Source organism: Geotrypetes seraphini, chromosome 8 (genome assembly GCF_902459505.1).
Source record: "Geotrypetes seraphini chromosome 8, aGeoSer1.1, whole genome shotgun sequence".
NCBI lineage: Eukaryota > Metazoa > Chordata > Amphibia > Gymnophiona > Dermophiidae > Geotrypetes > Geotrypetes seraphini.
Window position 1 is genome coordinate 109,896,429 of NC_047091.1, and position 23,988 is coordinate 109,920,416.

Sequence of the window (23,988 nt, forward strand, 5' to 3'; positions counted from 1 at the left end):
GCTCCGGTGCGGGCCAGCTGATCGTGAGCAGGGAAGAAGCAGTATGGGAGTTAAAAAAAAAAAAAAGTTTAAAAATGGGCTCAGTTGTGCATATGTGTGTCCTGCACATAGGTGTAGGGCATACATTCACACAACACATGCACAACAGCTACCGGCAGGTCCAGGCCTGCCAGAAAATTTTGCTCCATAAAAAGGGGGCATTCCCTTTTGTGCATCACAAGGAGAGCTCATTTAAATACTAATGAACTCCTTGAAATACATTTGCATAGGATTCTCAGTGGCTGCTAGGAAAATCGGTAACAGCCCCCGAGGATCCTTTTGAGCATTGGAGGCAGAGCTTCTGTGCCACATAAGACTGGCTTAACTGGTCTTCCATGCTGGGGAAAGCTTTTAAGCATTGGGGCCTGAGTCAGTGTCACCAAATGCATGTAAAACAATATGTCAAAGAGCCTGGAGTGCAGTCAAGGAAACAGAGCACAATGAACAAGCATGCACATTTTATTTGAAAAGAGCAAAAACATTTTTTAAATACTATTTTGAAACAACAGAGAGACAGATTAATAAATTGTGTCACCTAAATTATGCAGTTATGTAAAGCTGATGATAGATCAGCTTTAGTTGGCTTTTCAGGATTACTACCATGAACAGTGGCATAGTGAGGGGGTTGCAGTCCGCGCCGGGTGCAGTCCTTGTGAGGAGCGACAGCATCCGTCCTCTCTGCCCCCTGCCATAGATGAGTGCTCCTTCCCTCATACTTCTTTAATTTTCCCTGTTTGAGCAGCATTATGAATTTGCTGCCTGTGTCAATGTCACCTCTCTCTGATGTCACTTCCGGGCCCTGCACCTAGGAAGTGACATCAGAGGGATAGCCAACGTCACAAGTAGCTGTAGTGGGACTTGAACTCAGAGTCTCAGGGTGATGAATCAGCTGCTCTAACCACTAGGCCACGCTTCCACTTGCACTAGCAAACCTTGGCCATTGGTGCTAGAATGTTTATCTAGAAGTTTTACGCATACTTGTACCCTCTCTTTTTAAAAGGGACACTGATAAAGAAGGAAGGAGTGTGTATCTAAAATATCCCTCTCTGGTTTAGCTAAAACCCAACCAGCCCAGATCCCATCTTCATAGGGATACCAGATTTTCCCGAAGGAAAATCTGGACCCATGGCCACGCCCCCAGGCCTGCCTAGTTCCATCTGTGTCACGCCCTGCTCTGCCCCCCAGCCCCACCCCCAGACGGCATCTGTGCATACGCAGATGCGACGCCATGACATCACACGCATGTGGCCAGGTGTGTGACATTACCGCGTTGCATCCGCTCATGTGCGGATGCCCCTTTTCTATGCAATTTTGACGGGAAGCTTTTCAACACCCGGACAGTGCCAGGTTTTGAAAAGCCGTCTGTACCCCCGGACATGTCTGGGGAAATCAGGATATCTGATAATCCTACATCTTCATGAAACAACTGGCTTTTTTGAAGTCGATGTGGTTTTACAGTCGAGATCTGGTGAGATCACATGCACACACAGCTCCAGGGATCGCACAGAAGGTGGGATTCCAGTTAGAAACTGTGGAGAGAGAAAAGAGAAATGTCATCTGTGGCGGTTTTGCATACTCACAATTAAACAGACTTAAAAATCGTAGAGGAGGCTAGAGCCAAGAAAAGATGTACGCTTCTCCCTCGTTATTCGCGGGGGATAGGGGCAGAGCCGGACTGCGAATGGTGAAAAACCGCGAATATCCGGCTCTGACCCACTCCCGCTTCCCTTCCACCTTCCCCTGGCATCCCGGCCTTACCTGGTGGTCTAGCTGGTTTTTGGGGCAGGAGCGATCTTCCTAAGCTCCTACCCCATGCAGATAGCCATTAAGAAATGGCTGTGGGGAGTTCCCGTAGTCTCTCGAGAGACTACGGGAATTCCCCACATCCATTTCCTAATGGCTATCTGCACGGGGCAGGAGCGTAGGAAGATCGCTCCTGCCCCGAAAACCAGCTAGACCACCAGGTAAGTCCAGGTTGCCAGGGGGAAGACAAAAATATGGGGGGGGGGGGTTCTCCTCCTCCCCCCCAAAAAAAATCGCGTTTATGTGAAATCACGAGTAGGGAAACCGCGAATGGGGAGGGGGAAGTGTAGTTCATTTTCTAAACAAAATCTCATTAGAACTTCTAACTCCATAGAAGACGGAATTTTCTCAGAAGGAGAGCTCTGTCCTCCTGCTGCGGTCCTTCAGTTGCTTCGTAAAAGACAAATGGGTTGGAGAGGGAAAGATCTTTCTTGTTTCAAGACACTTGCAGATCTCATTTCTAATCTCCAGACTCATGGGACAACTCCCAAGATTCACATTTTCCAAGGGGTTAATTATGTACTTTCAGGTCATGGAAGAGAAAGGGAGGGAAGTGAACTCTGGTCAGGGAACAGGAAGCCTCCAAGAACACTAGACAGATTTTTTTTTCCAAAGTCCAAAGTGTTCTGGCCCAGAATGCAGCACCCTGTATTGAGACCCACCTTGTGATTCTGCAGTTCCTGGTGCTTACGAAGTTCCCATTGTAGGTGATTTCACAGCGTACCACATTATTAGAAAAATCAGATTCTGCCACCAGAAAGTTTGGATTAACAGTCACCTAACAGGAAAAAAAAATTATTCTTTATAATAATAATAATAATATAACAGTTTATATACCGCAGGACCGTGAAGTTCTGTGCGGTTTACAATAATTAGAAGATGTTATAGATTGAATGGATTTAACAATGTTCTGCCGGTTAACATTGACTGAAAGATGCTACAAGTTGAGTGGATTTAACAAAGTTAGAAACTAGTGATTAACAACTCTAGGGATCAGTTATTGTGGGATGAGGTTAGTTGCCTAAGTTCTTTAGGAACAGATATGTTTTTAGGCGTTTCCTAAATTCCCCATAAGTAGTAGACGTAAGCAATTGCTCTAGATCTTTACCCCATAATGCTGCCTGGTGTGAGAGGAGAGGTTGATGATGTCTTTTGAATTTACATCCTTTATGTTCTTTTCCCCCCAGGACTGGCTGAACCCCCTACCTTAAAACAGCATTTCTCTGTAGTGGGTTTAGGGCAGTGGAATAGGCCATCTGCTTCTGATTCCAAAGCCTGCTCTCTGTTGCATCCTGCCCCCTTCTGATATAACTTCCTGCTTTCGTAACAGCGGGATGCAGCAGAGAACAGGCTCTGGAGATGGCAGTAGACAACCTATGCAAATCGTTGCCACTGCCCTTAGCCCTCTATGAAGAAATGCAAGTTTTAAGGAAGGGGGGGGGGTTGGAGCCCCCAAATTGGTCCGAAGAGGGCTTCACAATTTGTCAGACTGGCCCTGTCTGACCCCATTACTTATTCCCCTGCAGGGATTCTCAGAAAAGAATGGAGGGTGACAACCAATAGCCCTGAAGATTCACAAATGCATGTTTTAGGGCAGGGGTGGGCAACGAAGGCTGCAATCCAGTCGGGTTTTCAGGATTTCTCCAATGAATATGCATGAAATCTATTTGCACGCACTGCCTCCATTGTATACAAATGGATCTCATGCATAGTCATTGGGGAACTCCTAAACACCCAACTGGATTGTGGCCCTCGTTGCCCACCCTTGTTTTAGTGTGATACATAGATCATCTTCATCCTTAAAATCTTCTCCTTCAGGGTCTTTACCATGGACACAGCGTGGGAAAAAAAGCTTAGTTCCAATTCTGTAATGGCATCTTGGCAGCAAGATTCCATTTAGAGAATACTAGGGTATGTTGGCATTTCGTGTCTGTGTTTAGGTGTGCCCTCTTATGCTATATAAATAGCAGATGTAAGTTGATCTACCTAAAGGGCTCATTTTCAAAAAAGACAGACATCCAAAAGACTGCATAAACCCAGGGCAGGATTAATTCTTTGAGGGCTCCTAGACACACAAGAACACTGGGCCCCCCTGGCCCTGCTCCGCCCCTAACCCGCCAATGCCCTGCTTCGCCTCACCAATGTCCCGCCCCCATTTATCTGTTTTCTTCTTTACTTCTTTATTTCCACTTGTATTTCTTTTTTTAAAAAAAATTCAAAATAAACAAAGATTAGTATACCAGTGCACAGTTTTTCTTCTATGCAACCCACAAACATCTCTGAACAAATCCCCCTTCCTTCCCTTCCCACCTACGTACCCAGGAATTTAACTCTGAACCCTTTCCATGCATATATGAAAGTGTTCAAATATTTGTAAAGTAGTAATACTATCCGAAATATGTCTATATTAATAACCAAGTTTACAACGCCTCTCAACTGCCTCACTCTACTTCAACCAACTGTAACCCATATGTATGTATAAACAACCAAATCTGTAACTCCTCTAGTACGATCCACTCCATGTATGCTAACTTGCAATGAAACAACAAGGCAAGCTAGTCCACCAAAGAATCCAACATGAAACAAAAGAAGATTGGCAGAAAATAAGGAGATTCAAATCAGGATAATTCAAGGTGCTCCCGAGAACCATGCCTGGTGCATTTTGCCAAACAAGGCTAGTCAACGCTAACAAAAAAACATGTCTTTCATACAAACAGGTCACAGAAAACACCTTCACCTAGTATGGAATATGTAATATTCCTTGTTGTTATAAAATATTCCTTGTTGTTATAGCTGGTTACGAAGGAGTTTTATTCACATGGTGATTTTGGACAAGTTTTCAGCAGTTGTTTTGATTTGGGAACTCATTTGTTTCATTGTTATTACTTCGTAACCAGCTATAACAACAAGGAATATTTTACTGCACGTCCCAGTACCTACGAACAGTTCATAAGTATACTTACGACCATCTTGAAATAATATACTTGATAGTGGTGATTTTTCATCTGTTAATCATCATCTTCTGAATGCAGCTAAGTATTTTTCTACACTTATTTACTGACATTTGTTTGTTTGAACAACTTATATCTAACAAGGTGTTTAGGGCTGGTAGGTAGGTGAGTGCAATGATGTAATGATAATACATCTTTATTCTATTAACCTGCTGGTTTTGAATAAGATACCACACTGAGCACTCTAAAAATTTTATATTTTATTTCTTAATATAAGTACTTTATTCAATTAAATAATTTAAATTCACTTTATTTCATACATTATAAAGTTAGTGAATTGATTATTAGAATTTCATCTCCATTTTATTTATACTTTGATAATCAAACCTTTAACAAAAAGTCGTGGTTTTTTATTTTTTTTTTTAGATATTTGGAGCTAGACCAGTTTTAAAGGTGTCTAAATGCTAAAAAGGTACCCAAACTACCAGATGACCACTGGAGGGATTAAGGTATGACTGCCCCTTACTCCCTCAGTGGTCACCAACCCCCCCATCACCCCAAAAATGTTTTTTAAAAAAACAGTACATTCTAGTCTAGTAGGAGGGGGTGCTGAAAAGTTCTCAGCCCAAGCAGCTTCAGATGTTAACACAGATGCCTGAGCTCAGAGAATAGAGGGGCACTCCAAGGGTTACTGCAGTGAATTTCACATTAAAAGTTCCAGGTACAGATGCCACCATATCTTGTTTATATTATTATGGTGAGCCCTCTAAAAACTACTGTAGTTACATTAAGATAACACCTGCATATTATTGTGGTCTACAGGTAAGTACAGTAAGTTTTGTATGGGTTTTGGAGGGCTCACCATACAATGTAAGCAGTTTATAGTGACCTGTGTGCCTGGGACTTTGAAATGTGACAGTCACTGCAGTACCCCTAGAATGCCCCTCTGCTGTGCTCAGCTCAGGTCTCTGTGAACAGTTTGCTAAGAATGCTGGTTGCTTTGAGGTCTGAAAAACTTTCTTTTGTGCGTTATTCAATACATAATGATGTTCATTCACCAATAATATTCATTAGATAGAAAATACAGCACTTATCCTAAAAATCATAAAGGTAGTTCTGTATTTTCCTTTTTTTATATGGGCACAGATGTTACACATGTACAATATCTGTCCCCATTAACAAAAAAAAAAGTTGTGCTGCCCCTCCCTGTGATGATGGCCCCCTCTCAACGATGGCCTGAAACAAAAAGAAATTGGCAGGAAGGATGCCCACTCCCAGGATGCACTGGGAGGGGACCTAAGGCTCTGATTGGCCCAGGTGCCTAAGGTTCTCCCCATAAGTCTTAGGTACCTGAACCAATCAGAGTCTTAGGCCTCTCTCAATATATCCCAGGATGCACCGGGAAGGGGAATGCCCGCCATTTTGAAGAAGCGGGCCTGCTGGCAAGAGGGAGTGGGAATCCCTCCTGCTTATCTTCTTAATAAGGTATGGGGGTGGGGTTGGGTTTGGGGCATTGGGAGGTCTGGGCAGCTGAGGCAGGAGGGAGTGGGCATCTCTCCTGCCAATCTTCATAGGGGTGATCAGGAGTGTGTGAGGGGTCTGGGTGGCTGCTGAGGCAGGAGGGAGTAGGCATCCCTCCTGTCAAACTTCACGGGAGGGTCGGGGTATTCTGTGGTTCAGTGGGAGGCTGACTTAAGCCCTATGGGGGCAATTCTCTATAGATCGCCTAAAATTAGGCACCGGGATGATACTAGCTATGAAGAGATTCTAGAATGGAAACTGCGTGCATATCTGCTGTTATAGAATTTAGCATAAGTCTGCAAGTATGCACCTAATGCTAGCTCAATGGCTGGTGTAGCTCCTCATGCTTAACTATAGGCAATTAGGTACATAAATACTAGAATTCTATAACCCACGCACATTAACTGCCTGACACGCCCCTGATCCATCCATGCCCCTCTCAGATCCACACCTCCTTGGAGTTATGTACTCTGAATTCACTACGTGCAATTTATAGAATACTGACTAATATCAGTTACGTGCATAACTGCTGATTAGCGCCAATTAAGACCAATTATAGCCAATAATTGGTCATTAATGTAAATTAACAGCTAATTAATGTGTTAAATTATATACTCAACTGACAGTATGCTATAATTTGCACACACAACTTTGCATGCTAAGCATAAAATTGTGCATGCAAGTTTATAGTATTAGGGTGTGTGAGTGTACGTAATTTCTAAGCCTTCTGCAGTGGTTTTGCAAATATCACCTTTAGGATGTAATTTCCAGGAGGGACATCTGTTATGTCAATCCACTGGCAGTCAATGTTGGCATTGTATGTGTCATAGCAGCCAGGTCCCAGTCCCTGTGCCCAGCAAAAAAAAAAAAAATACAAAAAAGGTTCAACCAATCTGAGAGAAAACCAGGATTCTAAAAGATTTTATTGTTCCAATAAAGATGCGACACGTCCATGTTTAGGCCTATATGGCCTGTATTAGGAATCTAGAGTACAAAAAACACATCAAATGTGTAAATCAAAAACATAAAAACAGCATATATATAGCATATACAGTTACAGTTACTTTATTTGATATACTGCCATTTTTAACAAAAGAAAGTCAAATCAAAGCAGTTTACAAAAAAATAAAAGCAATGGGCAATAATTAAAATTGATAAAAACAAACAAGGGAAATAGACGTGGAGGGGCATAATAAAAAAAAATGTCTTAAGTCCCCTTTTGGCCTAGGCCCTAAACGCTGAAAGTAGAAGCAGGGAAAATGTCTATTCTCAAAAAAAAAAAAAACAATATCCAAAAGGAGGGTTTATTGTTTATTTGTTTTTTATAATGGCCTGCCTCTATGTTCAGCTGTTTAAACACCCAGACTACCACTATGTCTACACTAACAACATATAATCAACAAAAAAAGCCTAAGTCCCAAACGCCCAACAAAAGAGCTTTTAGGCGAAGGAGGAGCCAGTCCTTCACCTAAAAGCTGGATTCTGTAACCAGTGTCTGCCAATCCATGCCCCCCCAGCAACGATCGCGGCAGGAGAGATGGCTCATCTACCCTGCCACGATAATGATCCCGAAGTGCTGTCAACCGCGGCACTTCAGATTGCTATCGCGGCAAGTAAGATAGCCAATCTCTCCTGCTGCGATCCATCACCCTCCCCGATTGGATTGGGCAGGAGGGAGCCTAAGCCCTCCTGCCTCAGCGACTCCATCTGGGCAGGAGGGAGCCCAAGCCCTCCTGCCCCGGCGACTCGATTGGGGCAGGAGGGAGCCCAAGTCCTCCTGCCCCAGCGACCCCCCCTACCCTCCCACCCCCACTAAGATATGGGCAGGACTGGCTCCTCCTTCACCTAAAAGCTCTTGTGTTGGGCCTTTTGGACTTAGGCTTTTTTGGGTTCATTATATGTAGTAAGTGTAGATGTAGTGGTGGTCTGGGCATTTAAACAGCTGAACGTAGAGGCAGGCCATTATTTAAAAAAACCCTCCTGGGGTCACGTGATGTCAAGCTGCTGAGCGGACGTCAGTGGAGTGGGGTCCCGATCCTGTTCCCACCATCAGCGAATTTTGTACCCCCGAGAGCCGCGATTTTGCCGCTGCGGTCCGGCGCTTAGGTCGAGGTTGACTTCCGCCTGCTTTTTTTTGGGGAGTTCGGGGCTTTATGACCAGCAGATTGCCCCGTCGGGAGAGGGATCGCGGCCGTGCGGGTGATTCCAAGATGGCCGACCGCGAATCCCCCCCGCCGCTCCCGGCGCCGACCGCGTGGGTTTCGGAGATCGTGGCGGAGGTGAAGCTTCTCCTAGAAGGCTCCCTGACAGCGAAATTGCAGCCGATTGTAGACAAACTTGACACGGTGGATACACGCCTGGAAACCCTGCAGGGTGAATTTTCTAACTTTCAACACCGTTTCACAGCCCTGGAGGACCGCGTGCAGCAACGCGAAGGGGACCATCAGCAGCTTCGTGCTCGACTTGTTGCCATGGAAGCTAAGATTGAGGACCTTGAGAATAGGTCCCGTCGGGGGAACCTGCGTCTGGTTGGCCTGCCTGAGTCGGTGAAGGATGGTGAGCTCCATACCTTTTTAGAGTCTTGGCTGCAGCGCACTCTACACCTAACCACAGCACATGGTCCCCTGAGAATTGAACGAGCCCATAGGTTGGGCCCACTGGGTGAGCCTGGTTCGAGAGCTCGCACTGTTATACTTAAGTTGTTGAACTCAGCCCATAAACAAGAGATTTTGCGAGCTATCCGTACTTCGGGCCCCCTGCTGTATGAAAACTCCAGGGTGCTCTGCTTCCAGGATTATTCTCCAGCTTTGCAAGCTAAACGGAAGGAATTTACCCCCATCTGTTCCCAGCTGTTCAGGCTGAAAGTGCCTTTTGCCTTACTGTACCCAGCCCGGTTGCGGATCAGACATGCTGGTCAGACCCGCTTCTTCACTGAGGCGGCCGAAGCTCTTCGATTTCTCCAGTCCCTGCAAGTTCCTGAATCAGCTCCTTGACTGATTTGGGTTTAGTTATTTTGATTCAGGTTGGACTTTTGTGAGGAGCATGGAACCCAGTGTTTTCCCTCAGCTAGCTGCCTCCTGCACGTTTTCGTGTCTGAAGAGCCGATCACGAGGTGGTTTGACTGTTGCTGTGCCCTTTTTTTGCCGGCTTGAAGACCTTGCGCTGGGGCTTGGGGCACTGGATGGCTCTGGACGTTTTTTTTTTTGTTTTTTTGAGCCTATTTCTTTTTCTTCTTTTTGGACTGTGTGGATGGCTGGGGGGGGGGGGGACTGTTTGTGTTGGTGGGGATGTTATGCCATTCCTTGCTGGGGGAATGCCTGTGTATTGCAGATGTTGACTGATGTTGACTGGTTGTGGGAGGGGTACACATGTGTTTGTTAAGGGTGGGGAGGTATGTCTGTCGGGGGGGTGATAATGGAGACTCAAGGGGCGACTCTCTGTACCTTTCAATGATGAACATTAGTATATTGCTTTGTGGGGATTTACGGATGTCAGTTCTTGATGCCCATCCTGTTCATGGACATCTTACGTGTCAGGGCACTTGTGTCTGTACGGGTTGGGCGGGATATCGGGATCTTCCCCTTTTTTGAGAGTCTACAGGAGGAGGTGTGGGCTTGGAGGGAGGGGTTTATGGTAGGTCTAGTTTGCTGGGAGGGGGAGTTGGGAGCTGCTCCACAGGACCCTTAGACCACTAGTGGGTCGCATGAGAGAGGGGGACGGGGTGGTAGGGGGGAAGGGGGGGTGGGAGGGAGGATATGCTGGGGTTTTTGTCTGCTCTTTCTTTCTATTCTTTTTCACTCTTGTTTCTCTCTTTTCTGCTTTTCTACTCCTTTTGTTTGTATTCCTGGTGCTCTGCTTTTGGCCTTTTCACCTTGGGTGGATGCAAGGGTCTAGATCAAGGTTTCGGGAGCTGGTCGCTGGCTGGGACGGCCTTGCTCTCAACTATATAATGAGATTTCATTGGATTTTGGCCATATCACTTTTTTCTCATGAAACCTCTTAGATGTATTTCCTGGAATATAAATGGTGTCACTTCGCCTATTAAACGACATAAGATTTTGAGAGCCTTGAACCGCCAGAGAGCCGATCTGGCTTTCTTGCAAGAGACGCATCTGTCTGCGGCGGAGCATGCTAAACTTCAGACCTGGTGGGTTGGCCATCATGTGGGAGCGCCAGCGACTAACCGTAAGGCGGGAGTCTTGATATTGATTCGGAAGGGAGTATCCTTTGCCATCCAACAGCAGTGGACTGATCCAGGGGGTAGGTATATCATCGCCAAGGTGCTACTTAATCGTCAGCCATTAATCCTTTGTAATGTTTATGCCCCTAACAACTATGACTCTCGGTTTTTTTCTTCTCTTATTCGCCTTCTTGGTCAACATTCGGATATTCCCTTGCTTGTAGGGGGGGACTTCAATTGTGTCCATGACCCCTTCTTGGATAAATCCATTCCTGCTCCCCAAGATCGGGTACATCCCGCTAGAGGCATTTCCCTACTTTGCTCATCCTTAGATGTTCTTGACGTTTGGCGGACGCTTCACCCTGGTGACCGTGACTATACTCACATATCTAGAGCTCACGCTTCTTTGTCCCGGATTGACTATTGGCTACCCTCTAGCTCCCTGTTTTCTCGAGTTGAATCGGCTACTATTGGTTCCTTTGATGCTTCTGATCACGCCATGCTCTTGTTGATCTTGCATTTGGATGTCTCTTCTCCGGGCACCTTCCGTTGGCAATTCCCGCTCCGTTTGTATCAAGATCCGAGATTCAAAGACTTTTTACTTCAAAAATGGTATGACTATCAAATCCATAATAATGAACATCGGACTGACTCTACACTCTTCTGGGAAGCCGCGAAAGCGGTACTCCGCGGTGAGATTATAGCATATTCCAGCCATCAACGTCGTGCGCGAGACAGAGAGCTCTTACAATTAGAACGTAAGATTGGCACCCTCCGTCGCCTCTATAGTCAGTCTCACGCTCCATCCTTACGTTCCCAGCTTTTAGCCTCCCAGAGTCAGCTTCAGGAATTGTTGCATGCTAGAACCGTCAAATCACTAGCTTACTATAAGTATCAATTGTTTCGTCATGGAAATCAACGTGGGGCGCTCCTGGCAAGGGTGGCCAGAAGGTCGGCGGGTCGTACTCCTATCTTGCAACTTCGCTCAGCAGGGGGGGATATGGTCAGGACGGATGCTGAGATTAATGCAGTGTTTTTTGATTATTATACAAAGCTTTATTCTCAACAACCTGATTTAATGGAGGGCTCGGCATATTTGGATGGCCTTTCCCTTCCGTGCTTATCTGAGGAGGCGGTGGCCAAACTTAATGCCCCCATAACGGCAGAGGAGGTGGCAGGAGTCATACTGAAGGGAGCTTTGTTAAAGGCCCCCGGACCGGATGGTTTCCGGATGGAATTTTATAAACTTTTACATCCTACAATAGCTCCTGTATTGGCTGATACCTTCACAGCAGCCATTCAGCGAGGTGCCCTTCCGGTATCTCTCACTTCAGCTCAAATAATTGTGCTCTTGAAACCCCATAAGGATGCGACCCTTTCTTCCTCTTACCGCCCCATTTCATTGCTGAATGTGGAGGCCAAGATATTCGCCAAGGTTTTGGCTAATCGATTGGCCTGTGCCCTCCCTGATTTGATTGCATCCCCGCAGGTGGGATTTGTGCAGGGACGTACTAGTGTGAAAAACATTAGATCCATATTGGCGTCTCTGGAATTCGTGGAGAGAACCAAAACCTCTTCTCTATTGGTCAGCTTTGATGCTGAGAAGGCCTTCGATCGGGTCTCTTGGAATTTTTTATTTGAGGTTTTAAATCGGTATGGCATAACGGGTCTTTTTCAGGATGCGATTCGGGTGCTTTATCATTCTCCTACTGCTGCTGTCTGGGCCAATGGACTTTGTTCTTCTTCATTCTCAATATGTCGGGGCACGCGTCAGGGATGTCCTCTTTCCCCATTGCTCTTTGCACTGTCGTTGGATCCTCTGATCCGTGATATTCAGCTTAATGGAGCGATCTCGGGTATTCGAATAGGTTCTTCTGAATTTAAGATCTCGGCCTTTGCGGATGATCTTCTGGTCCATATTTCGGACCCTGTGATATCTCTTTCCAATCTGATGACCACGTTTCAAGAATATGGAGATTATTCTGGTTTTAAACTTAACCTTGATAAATCCTTGGCGTTGGCCACATCCTCGGACCTGCGGGACTCCTGGCCGGGACCGTTTCCTCTTCAATGGGCTTCTTCATCGTTTCGTTATCTTGGGATCCAGTTGACGCCTCGTACTTCTGCGTTATATCGAGTAAATATTGATTCTTTGTTCTGCTCCTCGGCTGACTGTTTCGCTCGATGGTCTCCTCTTCCTCTGTCTTTATCAGGCAGGATTCATTTGTTTAATATGGTCCTTTTTCCTAAATGGCTTTACACTTTACAGATGCTTCCTTTCTGGCTTTTGAAACGAGATATTATTAGACTACACTCTATGCTTTCTCGATTTTGTTGGGGGGGAAGACGGCCTCGGGTGGCGCTGCGTTATCTGTTGGGAGCGTGGGGTGGAGGGGGACTGGGGTTGCCACATTTTCGGCTGTACAACGCTGCTTGTTTGATGCGATTTCTGGGAGAGTGGCTCTCAGATCGTCAGGATTTTATTCTAAAAGCCTATGAGAAGGAATTTTTTGCGCCCTGGCATATTTTGTCTCTGGTGCATGCGCCCCGTTCTGCCCTACCGGCGGCCCTCCGGGGGAGCTTGTTGTTGCACTCGCTCCGCATGGTTTGGTCTTATGTGTTGGACTCATGGAAGGGTACTCCCTCGATTACTAGATACTTACCTATTCAAGGGAATTTACAATTCAGCCCCGGCATAGAGAATGCGAGTTTTCGTAAGCTGGCATCCCGGGATTTCACGTTACTTACCCATGTTCTTCAGGAGGATGGCTCTTTAATATCCTGGGATGCTGTGGTCCGGGCGGGGGTTTTTACAGCGGGCGACTTTCTGGCGTTTCGGCAACTTCAGCATTACGTCCGTTCCCTCCCCCGGACCGCTTTGGCCTTTCCTATTGAAGACAAATTTGCGGCATTGTTGGATCCCTATTTGGAAGATGGGTTTACAGTTTCGGGCCTTTATAAAGACTTCCATCGTTTATTGGGTTCGCCCAATCGGGCTGTCCTACATGATCGTTGGTGTCAAGATCTGGGGATAGCGCGAGACGCTCTGGATCTTCCTTCCTTGATTGCACGAATCCCGGGAATCTCTGTTAATGCGGATCTGCGGGAGTGTCAGTTCAGGGTACTTCACCGGGGATATTTCACGAAGATCCAATTGTATTATTCGGGTTACACGGATTCTCCTTTATGCCCCAAATGTCTCCAGCTGCCCCATTCGTTTCTTCACGCCTTTTGGACTTGTGTGAAAATCAAACATTTTTGGCGTCAAGTTATATCTTATGTGGAGCGTGTGTTAGGCACTTCATTGGCTTTTTCTCCAGCTGGACTCCTGCTAGATAAGTATGAGGCCTTCCGTTTATCAGATTCGGGTCAGCGGCAGTTTATGAGAAGGGTGGGTGTCTTGGGGAAGAAGGTAATTCTATCTGTTTGGATTGGGGAAACTTTACCTTCCTTTTGGGACTGGCGAAATCGTTTGCATGCTCTGCTGCTGCTGGAGCGAAAGGATGCGTCTCTTAGCTTGCGAAGAAAGCGCCAGTTTCTTCGAACCTGGGATTCTTACCTATTTTCCTTATCACCACGGGCTAGAAGTGACATTTTAAATTCCTTGTGATTTTTTGGAGAACCGGGCTTGATCTCCATCTTGCGGGGCGCCAGGTATACTTCTCTTTCTTCTTCTTTCTTTTCTTTCTCTCTTTCTTTTTCCTTTTTCTCCTTGTTGGAGTTAATCATTGTTTTTAGCGGTGGGCTATCAGAGTCCAAGCCTACTGCAGTTCACTATCTCTGCTTTTGCATAGGGGGTTTGGGGAGGGGGGGTGGGAGGGGTGGGATTGTTGGATCTACTGTTTTGTTTTTGACTGTTCTTCTGCTGGAGAGGTTAGGGCATATGTGATTGTTTCTTGTTATTTGAAAATTAAAATCGATTCAACATAAAAAAACCCTCCTTTTGGACGTTTTTTTTGATAATGGACATTTTCCCTGCTTCTACTTTCAACATTTAGGGCCTTAGGCCAAAAGGGGACTTAGACGTTTTTTTTAATTTTTATTATGCCCCTCTATGTATGTAATTCCTTGTAAACCGTTTTGGATAAAAACGGTATAGAAATTTTAAAAATAAAATAAATAAATAAAAGATAGTGCATCAATGTAATATTACTAGACAGACCAAAAATATTTTTTTTCTTTTAAAGGTCAAACAAGCATCTCTAGCTTCCCAAGTCATCAAACAATGCATCAAATTTTTCCATTGCCAAAAAGATGGCACCCACATATATAATATACATTTCAGGCCCAAAATACATGTTTTCCAAGTAAATAAGCGACAACCCACAGTATTTACATCCCCAAGCCTGAGGTTCCCAAAGAGAACACATTTAGGGGTAGGGATTAAAAGTCTCCCAACTAATGCACCCAGAGAGTGACAAAGATGTCCCCAGAAATGTTGCACAGTAGAGCAAAACCACATGGCATGAGCAAAGATGTTAATTTGTGTACCACATTTAGGACATAGGGAGGTAACCACTGTGCCTATATAATATAATTGTACCTGAAATATATATGCTGAGAATAATACAAAAGTGGCATTCCCTATAATATAATTCTTTGCAAGCTAGTCAAAATGTCAGCTTCCGTAACCACAATGTTCAACTCAGCGTTCCAGAGAGGCACTAGATGGCCATAATCTCGCTGAGGTTGCAGAAACACAAGGGCTTTATGCAAGCCAGATATGGAAATCTTATCTTGATCTGGGGATATCAGCACAGTGGAAAGTGCCCCCCGCATGTTTAATAAACAATTATTCCGCAACAGGGCAGTGATATAATATGATATTTGGATATAGGCATACCAATCACAATGCAAGACTCCGGAAACAGTCTGTAAATTATCAAAGTTCCGAAGCTTGCCATCTGTGGTTAAAAAATCAGCCACATGTAACAAACCACGACGGGCCCTTCTAGTAAAAGTGGCCCGCTGCATGCCAGAAGAAAATTGCAGATTGCCAAGAAGGGGTAGCAGGTCAGAATTATCAGCAAACAGGCCTCTGATGTCATAGCAACTGAGAAACTGTCTGTACATTATATAGACTCTTCCCACTGCCAATGCAGAGAGCTACTATTGGCTGTTTTGAAAGAATCAGTAGGGGTTTTTTTTTCAGCCTGAGAACAGTATAGAAGGAGAGAGAGCTGTGGCTGGAGTGAGAAGAGGAAGGGAGCAGTTTGGAATAGGAAGAAGTTTTGTGGGAGCTGGCAGAGAATTTCTCTAAGCAGCTGTCTACCTCTATACATATAGCTCTGAGGATCAGTGTCCCCGAAGCCTGAAATACTGGTAAAGGGGGAATTTCTATTTGTCCTATTTACCCTCTTTTTACCTGATAGTGTGCTTCTAGCCTGCCTCCTGTGCACATAACCAGCCATAGTGTACCATAGGAGGTCAGGGGTTACACCTAATACATTTTATTTGATGCTAGTCTTTATATCCATACTCACCTGGGTGTGAGCCGTGCATGCATACCGTCGTCTGAAGCCAGGGTCACAAGTTGTATCCTCCAGGCAAAAGCTGGCCTTGTGTCCCTCAGCGACTTTTCTGTGTGACACAGTGTCTAAGAGGTCATAGTTACTGAAAGCATCCATGCTGTGATAGTGCCTGTGGGGAAGAGGTCCAGGCAGATATGGCTCAGAATAAGGCTTGACAAGTTCTTCACAGTTAGAATCAAACTTAAAGCTGGCTGAGGGGCCGATGTAGAAAGCTACCATGAGCCAACCTGTGTGGTTTATCACAGGGTTAACAAGCAGGGTACTGGCTCAACAATGCAGAAAGGGGACGAGTGTGGGCGTTAAATCACATGGTAAACATGGTTATATATCACATTTAAAAGAATGCTAATGAGGCCCAGGGCCGGTCTTAGCAACTGTGGGGCCCTGTGCTGACCAGTTCAGTGAAGGCACCCTGCCTGGCCCCAGCCCTATCTCACTTAGCCCCTCAGCACCTAGCCCTCCCCTCCCCACCCCTATCTCACCTAGCCTCTCTCTACCCAGTCCCGCCCCTTCCTGACAATAATTTTTTAATTTGTTTTTTTTAATTTTTTTTATTTATGAAATTTCAAATACAGACAAACTAAACAAAATGTGTACAGATAAACTAATTCAAATATGCACAATGCTAGCATAGGCAACATAGTATTAAGCCATTCCCCTCCCCCCCCCAATCAGTCATCTGGCTATGCCACTGAATACAATATTAAAACATCTGTGATGCACATATCCAAAGGTTAAATTTATTACAATTAATAAATTCAAAATAAAACACATTTTTCAACCCTTATTGTCTGGACATTTTGTTTTATCATTATCTTGGTCCCAATTTCTCTTTTATACTTTCTTGGCTGTCTTCTGCTAATTCTTTTTCCACTGTTTGCTGTCCATTTTCCTTTTCTCTCTTGTTCCATTCCCTCATTATGCTTATTTCTAAAATATTTATTTTTCTCTTTCAGCTCTTTCCTTCCTTTTTTTTTGCCTCTGTCCACCCAAATTTTACCCTCTTTCTCACCTTCTCCTTTATAATTTTAGCTATCTATCAATCTTCCATCCGCTCTCAGTCCCTAGATCTCCCATTTTCTATTTCACTCCTTTCCCAGCCTCTCCATTACCACATTTCTACCTCTGTACTCACTATTCTCCCCTTACTCATCTTCTTGCCATATCCCTTTTGACCTCTCCCACAAGGTCCCACCATTTCCAGAATTCCCTCTCCCTTTCTCCACTCTTGTAGCCCACTTCAATCTCATTGCCTGAAATCTCCCTCTTCCTTTCCTTCTACCCCTAGCATATTCCGATCCTCTCTTCCCTCCTGCCCCCCTCTTTAAGCAAGATGCACCGCAAAGGGAGCAGATGCTGATATTTTGAAAGATGGTGGAACTGAAGTGGAAGAAAGTGAGCATCGTTTCTGCCTCTTTCAAGATATGAGAATCTGGGGGGGCCCAGGGGATGGGGAAAATGGAGTGCCACTAAACATCGGTGAAAGTTCATTATTAAGTTAAGGGGGTAAGGTTGAGATTGGGAGCGATACCATGAGACACCAGGGCTTTTTTAAAGTCAGGGTGAGGGGTAGTCATGCCAGGGAAGTGAGGAGTGCCACTAGACATCAGGGACTCATTTTATTGTAAAGGAGGGGAGATTGAGGGAGGGAAAGGGTGCCACTAGATACCAGATAGAAAGCTATAGGAGCAGGTGGGATGGGTTGGGAGGAAGGAGGATATGCCACCAGAGACCCACTCCTCTCCACCAAACTTTCTATGCTGCCCCGAACCTGGTGAAAAATTTGTGATGTTGTGTGTGCATCAGAAGTAAAATCGTTTTTTTTTCTGTGCATTGTGGGAGAATAGGTACATGTGTGGCCATGTTTACTACATGAGTTAATACTACATGAGCTAATACTCGTGCTTAACCCCTATACACACACACACCCCTTTTAATTAATTACCCTAAGTTTGAATGCCTTTACTCACTGGTGGCAGCTGTGCCACTCCCAGGCATGACGGGGTTTCACTGGAAGGAAATCAGCAGTGCCTTGGTTTTTAACCCTTTGTGGGAAGCGAAGCAGCACCCTGTAGCTGAGGTCAGACACACCTGGAATGTAAGCAGATCTGAAAGAAAAAAAAGATAGAGTTGACACCTTGTACTCCTACCCCAAGGAAAGGCAGAGTGCTGCTACCTGCTGTGAGGGGAGCCCTTGTCTGTTTGAGGAAGTGCTGCCATTAATGTGTGAGAGAATTAAATGCAATGACAAGGTGACATAAGACCGAAAGGGGATAAGCTTTATTATGAAACTAGTGTTTTAGCCCGTTACATTAATGGGTGCTAGAGTAGATGTCTGTCTGTCTGGTTTTTGTTTTTGTTTTTATTTGTCTCTCTCTCCTTGGATGCTGTCTGTCTGTCATTCTTTCTGTCTGTGTCTCTCCCTGGCCCCCTGTCTGTCTATCTTTATTTTTAACTCTATCCTCTTCCCTCAATCCTGCATGTGCCCTTTTTTCTTTCTCCTCCCCACTTCTTTCCAACATCTGCTCCCCCTGTCCCCCACACTTCCATTCAGTGTCTGTCTCCCTCTCTCTACCCCTTCCATCTACTGTTCACCCTCTGTCTTGCCCCTTCCATTCACTGCCCTCTCTTCTCTTTCCATCCAGTGTCCACCCTCTCTCTCTCTGTTCCATATGGCATCTCCTCCTTCCTTTTCCCTTGGTCTGGCATACCTTCCTCCTTTCATCCATGCCCTGCCATCTCTTCTTCCCTCCAAGCCATTCTCTCCCCCTCTGCTCCCTTTCCTCCTTGAACTTCATCGGGCAGCAGCAGCAGTCACAATTCATTGCTGTTGCTGGCTTCAGGTCTTCCTCTCTGGTGGGTCCTGTCTTCATGAAAACAGGAAGTAGGCAGGACCCGCCAGAGAGGAAGGCCTGAAGCCAGCAACAGCTGCTGCTGCCCGAAGAAGCCAGGCCTTGAAGCCCGAGGCAGACCGCTTCACTCCCCTCCCAGCCCAACCTCCGCTGACTCTCCTATCTCTCCCTCCCATGCGACCCTCTCAGCAAGATGACCTTAATACCAAACCTCCCTCCAGCGTTGGCAGCTGCAGCACGCTAACAAGCTGCTTCGTGGCTTTCTCCTGCCGGTGAGTTCCTCTGTCGCGTCACTGATGACATCATCAATGACACGGCAGAGGGACTCACTGGCAGGAGAAAGCCGCGAAGCAGCCTGTTTAGCGTGCTGTGGCTGCCAACGCTGGAGGGAGGTTTGTTGTTAAGGTCATCTCGCTGGGAGGGTCGCAAGGGAGGGAGAGATAGGAGGGTCAGTGGGTCCTGGAGCGAGGATTCTGCTGGTTAGTGAGTGAGGGGAGGAGTCAAAGCACGCATGTGCACTCTTGCCGTCCACGGACATACGGAACACGCCGGTAAGAGTGCGCATGCGCGCTTAGGGTTTTATTATAAGAGATATGAAGGTAAGGATCACTATTTCACACTTCCTCTCTATGGGAGAGAAGCCAGTTTCTGGTGCAAAAGGCACATCAGTCTTGACCAGTGGGTTATTCTCCTCTAACCACGAATTGTGTAGAAGACATCATCTATCTTTTTCAGCTCCGCCTCCTTCCTCACTGGGCTGGGCTATAGCTCCTCAGTCTTCTCTTCTACACATGAGTTGAAAGATGTCTTTCTGCTTTGCTCTGGGGTACTTTGTTATTTGAGGGGGTTGTGGGATTTGGAAGCTTTTTGATGCTCAAGAGGCCCCCAGCCGCCCTGGGGCAGCTGTGCCTGGGAGAAGACACAGAGCAGAAGTCTGTAGTTAATAGGGCAACCCTTTTACAGAGAACCTGTGTAGCCAGCCTGCATTACATCTGTGGAGCTTGGGGACCATTCCCCTAGTAGCGAGGCTCACTCCTGACCATTAAGGAGCTTGAGCGCAGGCTGTTTGGATTTGTTGTGGTCGGGTGGGCTTTAACGGGTGCTGGCTGTGCTTCCCCCCACCCCCCAACAATGTGTATGGAGCTGTGGGAGTTCTGAGGTCTCAGTCTGGCTTCAGTCCGACTGGCAGCCCAAAGATTGCAGCATTTGGACCCTTCTCATGCTTATCTGAGGCAGGGGGGTCTTCTCCATTATCCAGCTGCAATATGAGCTAAAGTGGGCAAAGCACCAGAACAGAATCGGGAAAATAGGGTGGGGAGGGGGGGTCTGATAATTATTGTTTGGGGGGTTGCAAGGGCTTGGTTTAGGATCCTCCACCTCCAAAAACCCCTACTCTGAATTTTTTGAATGTTTATATTACTCTCCCAGGCTGTTTTTTAGTGCCATCATACTGCTGCGGCAGTCATCATAGATTTCCCGATTTGGCTTAAAAAGCCTCTATCTGCCTCAAAACACTTTGATTTAGCTTAAAATTGATTGAGATGGACTCCTCATGCTATTTTAAACCTAATTCATGCCAGATTTGCATTGGATGGCCAACTGAGTAAAGTCCATACGCCATGTGCCACAGGACAAGTGAGAGGGGGAGAGGATGGGTGGGAGCAATTGGCTTAGCCCCTTCTGATCCCTCTAGGACTGGGGAGTCACAGGTGGCTTGTGTTTTGGTGAATAAATCTGTTACAGAGCCCTTGGATAGTGCCATGGTGAAGTGCAGATGTGTGGATGCCTTGGAGCCTATGAAGAGACAAGGTGAGCCCCTGTTCAGGGCTTTACCCCTGATTTGGTAAGTCTGTTGCGGAAAGCCTATTTGATTTGTCAGGGTCTAGCTACACCGGCTAGGGCCATGCCAGTGGTTGCATAGGGGAGGTTTAACCTCACAGTGCACACTTTCCTTAAGACCCAGAGGCAGGGTTACCAGACCCAGAGGCAGAGTTACCAAACATCTGGATTAACCTGGACATGTCCTCTTTTTAGAGAACTGTCGAGGCATCTGGATGGCTTTTCAAAACCCGGCACCCGGGTATTGAAAAGCTTCAAGCTCGGGGCTGTGTCTGGAGGGCATCTGCGCAGGTGCAAATGCAACGTGGCGATGTCCGTATGAGCCTTTGCAGGAGACGTCTCTAATGAATCTTTCAGTTAAGACAGTTTTTCTGGTGGATTTTGCCTCAGCGGGAAAAGTCTCTGAGTTGCAGGTGCTCTGATGCAGAGAGCCATCTCTCAAATTTACAGAGGCTGAGGTCTCTCTGCGCATGATATCTTCCATTTTTGTCAGTGTTTCGGCCTTCCATATAAATCAGGAAGTCCGGCTACCTGCATTCCGTCTCATGGGTTTAAAAAAAAAGTTTTTGCATTGCCGTTACCTCAAGGCCATGAATGATTTTCATCTCTCAGATCCTCTTTTTGTGCTCACCAGTCCTAGTCTACTGGGAAGGCCAGTTTCTATGGCTTCTATTTCCAGATGGATTTGCATGACGATTTTGTCTGCACACATTGGCTGTGTTAAGCAGTCACTGATCTCTTTGCGGGTGCATTCCACTAGAGCACATGTGTCAAACACAAGGCCCGTGGGGCGAATCCAGCCCGCCTGGCCTTTTTATGTAGCCCGCAGCAACGTTCCCGATCTTCCCCTTCTGAGCCCAGTGTGTCCTCTCCTCCGCGCCAGTCCGCCGCCGCCGCCGCCACGTTGGAAAGTTCGCCGGCCTCGGCAGTGACTTGGCAGTGCTGTTCGTGGCTCTCCCTCCTGCCCTCTGTCGGCTGCGGTCCACCTGGGTGGAAACAGGAAGTTGTGCATTATTGGAGACAGACTGTGGCAGGCAAAAAGCAGGAGGAGGAGCCACGCACAGCACTCCCAAATCGCCAAGGCCGGCAGATTCCCTGTCCCAGCAGCGACATTGGACCAGCACTGGAGGGAAAGGCACGATGGGCTGTGAAGAGAGCGAGATGAAGGGAGAGAGGTTGGACCTGGGGTAATTTGGAGAAAGAGGGAAAAAGTTACTTGAAGGAAGAACCGTTGGGAAGAGAAAGGGAGAAATGATGGACCTGGGGGAGGGAGGCAGGCAGACAGGGGGAGAGATGGTATGGGGGGCAGTTGGGAAGAGAAAGGGAGAGAAGTTGAATCTGGAGATGGAAGGGGATGGAGAAATGTTAGGCCTGGGGGTGGAAGGGAGAGAGAGATGCAGCATCTCTTTTTTTTCTTCTTTCCATCTCATTGTTCAGTATCAAGGGGGAAGGTAAGAACAACAACAGAAAAGAGACAGAGCAAAATGTTGGACCAAGAGGAGAGAGGAGGAGAGATAGAAGGAAATAGGAGGCTGGGAAAGGAGTGAGATAGGAAATGGGAGAGCTACAGAATAAGAGATGGTAGCTGAAAATTTAAAAAGGAGAAGGATGCGAAAGAGGGCAAGATTTGAGTGGACAGAGACAGAAAAGAAAAAAAGGAGAAAAGTTGAAAGGGAAAAATCAATATGTTGGAGACAGGGACTGGAGCAAGAGCGTAGAGGAGAAAAAAAATGGACAGCAGACACTGGAAAGAGAATTAGAAGATAGACAACATCAGAAAGAGAAACTGGGACCAAAAGCAAAATGACCAGACAACAAAAGGTAGAAAAAATAATTTTATTTTCTATTTTGTGATTACAATATGTCAGATTTGAAATATGTATCCTACCAGAGCTGGTGTTAGACAGCAAGCTTGAACTAGGACCTAAAAGAGAAGAAAAGTCTTTTTTATTTAGTTTGTAGCCGGCGTGGGGTTGGAGAGGTTGCATCCCTATACTTCTACTAAGACTAACCCCCTCCTTTGCTGGCGTGCAGTGTGGGTTTTGGTGCCGGTGCCGGCGATTGATCCGTCGATCACAGAAGTCCTGTGAGCATTGGAGCCACCACTGGCCCTGGGGCCCACACTGCATGTCAGCAAAGGAGGGGGGAAGTATCTTAATAAATATCTGACCCACGACTTAGCCTGCATTTTAGATTTCGGCACCTTATGTGATTTGAGTTTGACACCCCTGCACTAGAGGTATGGCTTCTTCATGGGCAGAGGAGATTTGTAGGGCAGCTACATGGTCCACTCTCTGTACTTTTACGAAGTTTTACAAAGTATACGTGGCAGCACAAAGTGATGCTGCATTTGGGTCCTTGGTGCTCACAGCAGGCTCATCTGCCCTGCCTTAGAATCAGGGGACTGATGTGCCTTTTGCACCAGAAGGAAAGATTAGGTTCTTACCTTGATAATCTTTCTGGTAGAAAGGCACATCAGTCTTGATGGCCTGCCAATTGGCCGGCCCTGTCAGTTATGAATAAACCATGGTGGTTACAAGATATGACATAGATGGGATATACAGTATTACCATACCACAGTATTCCTAATAAAAGACTCTGAATCCAATGGGAATTAACAAGAGAGAGATTCTTCCTTGACATGATATCAGATGTGTTAAGTACATCATCAGAGCCTGTAATAATGACCTGGGAGGGGAAGAAACAGCCTAAATGACTATTTTCGACCATTAGTCTGTAATGCCTTTCTCCACTTTGTATCGCCACAAATAACATAAATGTCTTTCAAAACTGGTGGAAACAACTAGCAAAGGTTCTTAGTACCTGGCAAGACAATTTTCCTCTGCAGCACACCTCAAGGAAAAGAGTTGGGCCCGCTGGATGTAGGTTGAGGCTTGGATGAAATATGGATCAGGTACCAAGTCAGGGAGACCTGGACAGGAAGACAAGGGGAGCCAGGTAAAGTTTGTGATATTCAGTAGGTAAAAAAACCAAAACCTACCCCCAGCTTCCTCAAAAGCATTTTTCTTTTAAGAAAATGAAAGCTACATTTGGAAATGTTTACCTTCACCCCCCCCAAAAAAAAAATTAATTAATTAAAGTTTCAAGTTTATTAGGTTTTTATATACCACCTATCAAGGTTATCTAAGCGGTTTTACAATCAGGTACTCAAGCATTTTCCCTATCTGTCCTGGTGAGCTCACAATCTATCTAATGTACCTGGGGCTATGGAGGACTGAGGCCTGGATTCTATAAACAGTGCCGTGATCAGC

At 46.0% G+C, this 23,988-nt stretch overlaps 1 protein-coding gene across 1 annotated transcript in view; it reads right to left on the reverse strand.

Annotated features, from left to right (window-relative positions):
* Window positions 1-480: 480 nt before the first annotated feature.
* The window catches only part of LOC117364560 (protein-lysine 6-oxidase-like), a 37,083-nt gene continuing 13,575 nt past the window's right edge, over window positions 481-23,988 (reverse strand). Inside the window, exons 2-7 of the mRNA XM_033953877.1 lie at window positions 23,540-23,648; window positions 17,996-18,133; window positions 15,978-16,134; window positions 7,066-7,161; window positions 2,505-2,620; window positions 481-1,568 (exon numbers count right to left, since the gene is read on the reverse strand). Of these exons, the coding sequence (XP_033809768.1) occupies window positions 1,562-1,568; window positions 2,505-2,620; window positions 7,066-7,161; window positions 15,978-16,134; window positions 17,996-18,133; window positions 23,540-23,648 (623 nt within the window). The 3' untranslated portion in view covers window positions 481-1,561. The remainder of the gene's footprint in view (window positions 1,569-2,504; window positions 2,621-7,065; window positions 7,162-15,977; window positions 16,135-17,995; window positions 18,134-23,539; window positions 23,649-23,988) is intronic.